Source organism: Hypomesus nipponensis, chromosome 7 (genome assembly GCF_054491055.1).
Source record: "Hypomesus nipponensis isolate SF chromosome 7, ASM5449105v1, whole genome shotgun sequence".
NCBI classification, from domain to species: Eukaryota; Metazoa; Chordata; class Actinopteri; order Osmeriformes; family Osmeridae; genus Hypomesus; species Hypomesus nipponensis.
In genome coordinates, this window is record NC_140367.1 from 7,688,072 (window position 1) to 7,696,455 (window position 8,384).

The following is an 8,384-nucleotide window of genomic DNA, read 5'->3' on the forward strand; positions in this document are numbered from 1 at the left end:
AAACTGTGTTGGTCATCTTCATGCCCTTGAGCCCCCTAACCAAATGCCCCCTTCTTTTAAGCAATATGATCTGTATAGATAGCGCATGACTGAAAGAATTTATTGTACCACAGTTGTATATATCAGTATGCAGACAAAAATGATTTCTAGTTTGTGTTTGTATGTTGTTACCCATTTCCTAATCTGTGTATATCTTGATGTTTTTAATAAGATATCTATTTTAAATTATGTAAATGCAGATATAGAGGAGAGCCGATATTATATATTACAGGAATTTAAAATTCTACCTTATTGCATTCCAGTAAAAAATATCAACCTGCAAAATGCTAGTGGAAGTATACTCACAGTATAAAGGACCGTGTCTGACTTTATGTTTACTAATGAAACATCACAGAAGAAAAGAATATGAATATAAGCATAAAAAACACAAAATACTCGGCCATTAACTACTATGGTTCCTTGGGAATTATATGCTGCTGACAATTATACAAGCACATGATTTCTTAACTTTTTGTACTAATATCTCTATCAAAGGACCTATGTGTTATTGCAGAATAATGAGAATTTTTCAAGTTGATGCAAACCGATTAGCCTTCCTTTTCTTATAATTTGGGCAAGACAAAACATCATGACGTGGTCCGTTTCTTTCTAGTGAAATACAGTAGGTCCTGATTTTAAAGGTGATCTTTTGCATAAAAGATATGTTCTTTCTTTACTTTCCTGGCAAGTGGTCCTTTTAAACACAAAGTTTATTTAATCAAACCCCCCCCCACCCCCACCCCTGAAACTGACCCCCTCCCCCTATAAAAAGCACCAAGCTGTAGCCATTGTGTCCTTAGCTTGTTTAACAATATGTTGTTAACTGCTTATACTTTCAACAGCCTAGTTGCTGGAAATTACGTTCAGGCTTTTGAGTACAGTCTCCAAGATGGAACAAAGACTTTAGACTCTAGCTTTAAAGATGACTATTTTTTAGATCAATTCAGCATCTGAATATTTTTAGTAAACTGCATGATTTTTTTAATAATATTTGCTATAGACTGGGCTGGGGTGAGATCTACCTGTACCAGGGGATGTCTACTGAGATTCCCCTGCCTTCAATTAGAGAGAAAAAAGTAACTTAAAGAGAGTACCATGTTGGGTCAGTATACAGTTTTTGTACTGTATATTAATGGACGTGAAGTCGGTTTCTAAACACTGCCATTTTCAGGGAGGTTACAGATGTAAGCAATCCCTCTCTCCATGCATACTCTCACTAAAAAGTGGTTGTAGCTTTGGTTTCATGGGAACAATGTCTTTGGCTGCGATGGTGCCCTGAACAGCAGTCTTTGCTTTGCGTTGCCTTCACACAGTGACAATAGAGCTAGCCATGTTTTACTGCCAATCTTACATTTTATGTGGCTACTGTTTTGCACTGGATGTCTTTGAACCGATAATTGCTTGTTGACTTCTTTACACCCTTTTTGGACTATGTTGACTGGCTTCATTTCAGGATTTTTCATTCCAGGGGAACTTCTGTCTAATAGTTCTTCTGGTTCTCGGTATTTGCTTAAAGGTACATGAGAGCAACATATCTTCCTTGAGTCAATAGTAGTTAAGCCAGTTTTATATGTTTTGGCGCAGGAAAACATCAAAAGGAAAATGGGATTCGAAAAATGACAACCGTACAAGTTTGTCTGCCTCAATGATTATATTAGTCCTTTACTACGGGTCCAGAACAGGAAGAATAAATAAGAAGTTTGAATCCATGAAATCCATCAAGTCTCTTAACTTGGAGGAACCTCTTGCATATACTCAATGCTAGCTTCAGGAGAAGTTTCTAAATGTTTTCAATGTTATTGTGTAGTTGATAGCACTATTATGAAAAAGCTATTTGTCATTCCATATGAGTCTCTGAGGACTGCTTTGTGTATCACTGTGACTGCTGTGTGTGCTTAGAGATGTAGGCTTATCAGTAGGTAGCAAACCAGTTTGTTCTGTAGTGATGTTGTGATGCCATTTCCCTTCTACATGCAGAGAGAGAGAGAGAGAGAGAGAGAGAGAGAGAGAGAGAGAGAGAGAGAGAGAGAGAGAGAGAGAGAGAAAGAGAGCGTCGTCAGTTTTAACATCTCTGGGCTGGCTGGCTGATCGATGCAGCTGTACACAGACTATTTTGATGTTTTGAGAGTGAGGACGTGTCGCTCCACACAGCATTTTGTTGAGCACTGTGCAATACTTGTATGTTCATCCCATAGTGTTATGTGGGTGGTGTTGCCCGAGGGGGGAAAAAAAAAACTACAGAGGAATACGAAGAGGATATTCTTCTCCAGTAAAATGGTTAGGACACAGCACATGTAGATTCTGTGTAGGTTGTAGCTTGACATGATCCTCTGTTTAGGGTTCCTCACTTTTATTTGGTTAATTTTGTCCTTGTACACAGTTCCAGCATGAGAATTATCAGGAAGCAAGAAAAAAAAAACGAAAAATGTCAATCTGCTCATAAATGACATTAATCTATCCCCTTTCCCTTCAAAACGTATCATGTACATAAATGCAAAACAATATGAAAAACAAGTATATAGATATAACCTGAACATGTACTGGATCATCATGATCCACATATGTATACAGTATCACATAACACTTGCGTCCTTTTCTCTCATTTGTTGACTTCCCTATTGACAACCCTTTTATATTTGAGATGAAAACTCTGAATGTACAGTATGGACTGTGTGTTGGTGTTAATTACTTTTACCGTGAGAGTAGATGTATTTGGCTCTTTTTCAATCGTTGAAAGAAAATGTTGATTTGTGTGTTTCTTTTTTTAATATGCTTAATTTATTTTAACGCCCTACAGGGTCACAACTACCCCTGACAACTATTCCAAATAGATGAACATACTTGTAGGTACCTAATCCCATAGCAATGTGTCTTAAACTGAAGGACTGTGTTTATTTAATTTAACAGAAAGAATACTTTACCTGATCAATTATAGAACGGCATGTTGGAATGAAACAATGGAAAAATGTTTCTAAAAAATGACAGTACACAGGTGTACTGATTACCATAGAAGGAGCATTATCAGTCAAATTACACCGTAAGTAAAAAATAAATAAACTCACACCCACCATGGATCTCAGTGAAAGACAGCATTGCAGAGCGCTTGAGATTTTAAGGTGTAGGCCAATACCAAAAGAAAAGCCATTACTTGCATTATACTGCAATGTTGCTCTTATCTGATCCCTACCACAGTATGCCAACAACCCCCCAACACGTCTTATTGAGGACTTTTAAAATCACATTTGCTGTGTTAACAGGGACTTATTGACATTATGATTCTCTCAAACAACAATGACAAAAGCCACACTAACCTATAAAGACAAAGCTGTGTAAAGTATTAGAATCTGATGCTGTAGAAAGATCCTAGTTGCCTTTGTGTATATCAACTGCCTGCTTGAGTATTTTGTGTGTGGAAATTTTCTCTGTAATCTTGTAGAACTGTTTGGGGTGTTTTTCCTGCCATATCGTTCGCAGTGACTGCGAGCTGACAGTTACATTGCTGTGTATACCTTCATTTTTGACGAGGTGTTTTACAGTTTTGTTTCACTTTGTGTAGTGATTCACTCTGTGGAGTTTTCTGACTGTTGTTATATAACTTCATATACACAAATGATCAATAAAAATGTTTTATTTCCTGTTGATACAGAACCTTATCGAGTCTCTTATTTTTATTTCTAATTTCACTAAGCCAAAAGACTCTTTTAACTAGTATGATGAAAGATTAACACAGTCTATACCACAATCTTACCCATTGTCATACTGGGTGTTCTACAAACTTTATTACAGAGAGAAACATCCATATTTCAATTAAAAGTAGAACATGTATATACCTGGATAAAACAAAAGAAATTCATGTAAAGAACCGTGTTTAGGGTCTGACTATAAATAAGTCCTTGCGTGTTTCAATGATACAGTCTTTGCTGCCATCTACAGGATCACATAGAACAGAACACAACTGATTGTCTTACTAACAGTCGTTATCATAGGCTACTAGTGGGCAAACGTCTCAACATTCAGAAAAACAAAATACATTTAACAGTAGATTGTCACTTACATAAAACAGGAAAGCCCAAGTAGGCATTTACCACTCGTTGCTTTCAATAAGCAATTGTACAATCACTAAACATCGTTTAATGAAATTCCATTGTAATAAGTTTACTTTTATTTTGAAAAATGAAAAGTAGGTTAACCGGAAAAGGGTTTTCTTGGCGATCTACGACAGCTCACGCATTCTTGCAGAGCAGCTTTCCAATAAGCAATTAAGGTGCCAACATGTGGTCTTTCATCTGCAGTGTAAGTATAATATATTTATTTGAAACCATCAAAATGTCAACACCTTTTGTGGTAACCACAGTTAAAGGTTAATTTAACCAGCTTGCTGCAGCTTGAGTTAGGGAGTTTCTTGACTAGCTAAACTAGCTAAATACAGCTGTTGAAATGTTTGGATGCCTTTCCACTGATACTGCTTTTGATTTACATAGACACCAGATAGACATGTACACAGAGATCAAAGTTGGCCCACAGGACGCAATAATATTGGCTTTCTATCAAACAAAGTAGCTGCTAATGTGAGTTTTGTTTCCAGTTGCTAGCGATGGCGCACCTCTCCAAAGATGGTGAGCTCATCATGTAAGTTCAGTAAGCAATCAGCACTAAGTCTTTGTGTAGGTTGTGGAGGTTATTAACTTGATCTAAATCACTCAAACGTATTTTAAAGTCGTTTTGTAGTTTAGGTTTAGTTACAAGAAAACATTTAACAGCCTTAAACAGGGGAATGTGGTACCACCATGACATCGCTACTGTCAGACTGTACATGGTGCGTAGCAGGACGGTCCAATGAGAGTTACCCAGCATTGCAAGACTAGCTCCACCTAGAGACCGTATCGGCTCTCTAATTAAAACGAACACATGTAAATGAAATAAATGTAATTTATCTGCCCCCCTCTGAATTTGGATGGTCACACTAAGATCAAGACAACCATGTAAACAATGGCTCGTGTACATGTTTCAGCATTCCTTGTAAAGCCCTACTCGTGACTTCACACACTAACGTATTTTCTTCTTTGATAGCTTTATCGCCGCTTCATCGAATTCATCTTCAGCTTCTTCACCCGAAAGAGGGCTGCTATAACCCTAGAGGACCCTAACATAAAATATGCTTTGCGATTACTGGATAAAGAGGTAAAAATAGATACACACACAATGTTATACGGTACAGTCTGATGGGTGTTTACATTTGCCATATTGAGTTGTGTGCTCAACATTTACCCGTGTTGATCTGTTAGCTATACAGTAGGGTCAAAAAGTCTGAAATCATATTGAGCATTTAATGGGAAGATGTGAGAACCTAGCATTCTGTGGCAACACAAGAAGCTCTTTGGTTCCTTATATAATCATGCTGGGATCACATTAAGTTATGCACAAACTTATGGAGTCCATGCTGGCTGTCATTGACGACATATTAAGCAAAAGGGGCACATGTACCAAATACTAAGATATACAAATTGTATATAAATCTTTCAACTTTTCACTCAAATTGTTTAATTTGTGACAAAGAAAATGTATTATATTAGAAACAAATGGAAAACAGAATTGTCTTGAATTTTGAACCCAGCTGTATGGACAATCTGTACCCTTATACTGACAGTATATTTTAATTGAGATAGAAATATTTGAATGACAGATCATCACCCATGACACGAGGAAATTCCGTTTTGCCCTGCCTTCTCCAGACAATGTCCTCGGTCTTCCCATTGGTGAGTATGAGTAAATAATAATAACAATCATCTATTCATATAGGGGTATTTGAACTTTTAACTTCTTCATCAGCAATCAATTGGGCTACATCGTGCTATATGTATCTCAATAAATACACTGCAGGCTTAAACAGCTGCTACTACTGCACATCATACACATTGTATGACCAGGGTATCAACCTTGTTTTCCGATTGTGTGTTTCGTTGCCAGGACAACACATATACCTGTCGGCCAAGGTAGACGGGAAGTTGGTGGTTAGGCCGTACACACCAGTGTCTAGCGATGACGACAAGGGCTTTGTAGACTTGGTGGTAAAGGTACAGTGAAGAGATCTCAGAGAAAAAAAACAAAGCTTTTTCAGGGCAAGGTATTATGTGAGCACGAATTGACCCTGGTATTCTCCAATTCATAATCTTCAGATTTACTTCAAGAACGTCAATCCCAAGTTTCCGGAAGGGGGCAAGATGTCTCAGTACCTGGAGAGCCTCCAGCTCAATGAAACCATCGACTTCCGAGGGCCTAGCGGTCTGTTGGTCTACAATGGCAAAGGTGACAATCTTGATGATGTGAACGATCACATACACCATAATCAGCTTTCAGTTGAGGCTTCAGTGAAAATGTTTAAGTGTTTGTTACTGTTCAAGGGTGTTCATAATGGATTCATTTACTTGACACTTTCCTCCAAAGAGATGTACAAAGATGATTTGAACTTGGGCCCTCTAAATATGCAGTCAAATGTTCTACCCCTGAACTATAACAATTTGCACTACTTTTCTTGTGAAATCTAACTCCAGTATTTCCACAGGAGAGTTTGCCATTCAGCCAGAAAAAAAAGCACAGGCTGTAATCAAAAAGGCCAAGCACGTGGGCATGATCGCAGGAGGAACTGGTATGGGATTCCATTGGGTCTAGTCTTCATGAATGAGATATTCACATAACTACACTCAGTGGATGCATGATTTGGCATGTCTGTCCTACCTCAGGGATCACCCCCATGTTGCAGATCATCACAGCTGTGATGAAGGATAGCGAGGACACTACTGTGTGTCACCTGCTCTTTGCCAACCAGGTGAGCATGATGTCACATCTAAGATGGCGTGCGCCTGGGCTCATAAGGTCATAGTCATCCTCAGGGATGAGGATCAGACAGCGCAACATGAACTGTATGACCAAATATAGTTCCAACACGACTGCTGCTATAAAACGGTAGGGGTGGGAATCTTTTGGTACTTCACGATTCGATTGAAATCTATTCTTGGGATCCCGATTCGATTAAAAATCAATTCATGATTTGTTATCAAATTTCGATTCAATATATGCTTACATTAAATAATAACAAATATTATTTACCTGATATCAATTAAATGAATTATCAATTGGTTTGAGTGAGATTTGAACCAGGGGTACTGTGTGACTCGCTGGTACACATGCTTACCCACTGAGCCACAGAGGGTTCCTGCAAAGTTTAAAGACGGTGTAATTGCCCTTATGACACTTGTAAATGCCGAAGGACAACATACGTTTTGTTTCTGCTAATGCCAAGTTATAAAACAGAATACTCTGCCTTCTAATCATACTTACAAAACATTTGTGAATCGCTAAAAGACTGAATCGCGATTCATATGTGAAACAATCTTTTTCCCTCCACCCCTAATAAGTCTTCTCTCCTGTGTGCTTGCAGACAGAGAAAGACATCCTGCTTCGGCCCGAGTTGGAGGAGATCCAGGCTAAACACTCTCAGCGTTTCAAGCTGTGGTTCACGTTGGATAGGGCCCCAGAGAGTGAGCAACAAACACACTTCTCTACGCAACAGGGAACCGCTTGGCGACAGTTAAAGAAATATCTCCGGTTATCCTCCCTCATGTTTGTTGTATCCTTCTGACTTTGAACTCTCGACTGTTTCAGACTGGGATTACAGCGAAGGCTTCATCAGTGAAGACATGGTGAGAACCCATCTTCCTGCACCTGCAGACGACACCCTCATCCTCATGTGCGGCCCCCCTCCAATGATCCAGTTTGCTGCCAACCCTAACCTGGATAAGGTGGGCCACTCCAGCAGCAGACGGTTCACCTTCTAAAGTCCACAGACGCTGGAGGGCAGGGAGTCCAGGCCCAGATCCTGTTCCAAAGCATTTAAAGTGCACTTGCAGCAGTCTTGCATCACTTTTGGACCATTTGCTAGGTCAGTTTATATTATTACTGAATCCGTGTGGTGTACAATTTAATCTGCTGTTTTCCCATGTGAAGTGAAGGATTGGGCCGTCTAAAGCAGTGTCTGATGAGTGGTCTCTACCCTTACATTTGTATCCCTGACTGAAAGTTATTATGGCTGGCAGGAAAAGTTTTGAAAGGTACAGTATGTCTACATGTTTATGGTTTGTAACATCAACTTATGTTGAGTGCCTTAATGTTATCTTTAACTATGGTTTGATAAGCACTGCACTATGCCATGGCTCATTGCCTTTCATTCCTCATGCAAGCTGTTCTGGTGATCATGTCAAAGGTCATTGTATTGGTTCACCGCATAAAGAAGCTACTTGGAAGGTTAATGTTTGTTAATGAGTTGATTGCTTATGTATCCTTTAAAG

At 38.9% G+C, this 8,384-nt stretch overlaps 1 protein-coding gene across 1 annotated transcript; it reads left to right on the top strand.

The window, feature by feature from the left end:
- The first annotated feature begins 4,218 nt into the window (after window positions 1-4,218).
- Window positions 4,219-8,345, top strand: LOC146276576 (NADH-cytochrome b5 reductase 3-like). Its single transcript, XM_084701249.1, has 9 exons — window positions 4,219-4,332; window positions 5,110-5,220; window positions 5,723-5,795; window positions 6,007-6,113; window positions 6,216-6,345; window positions 6,602-6,685; window positions 6,780-6,865; window positions 7,478-7,577; window positions 7,702-8,345. The coding sequence occupies exons 1-9, from the start codon at window positions 4,312-4,314 to the stop codon at window positions 7,872-7,874; spliced, it is 885 nt and encodes a 294-aa protein (XP_084557375.1). The 5' UTR covers window positions 4,219-4,311; the 3' UTR covers window positions 7,875-8,345.
- Window positions 8,346-8,384: the final 39 nt, after the last annotated feature.

Coding starts and splice junctions, on each gene's coding strand:
- LOC146276576 (XM_084701249.1), top strand. CDS start 4,312: ATGTGGTCTTTCATCTGCAGT. Junction 5,221..5,722: donor TGCGATTACTGGATAAAGAG/GTAAAAATAGAT, acceptor TTTGAATGACAG/ATCATCACCCATGACACGAG. Junction 5,796..6,006: donor TGTCCTCGGTCTTCCCATTG/GTGAGTATGAGT, acceptor TTTCGTTGCCAG/GACAACACATATACCTGTCG.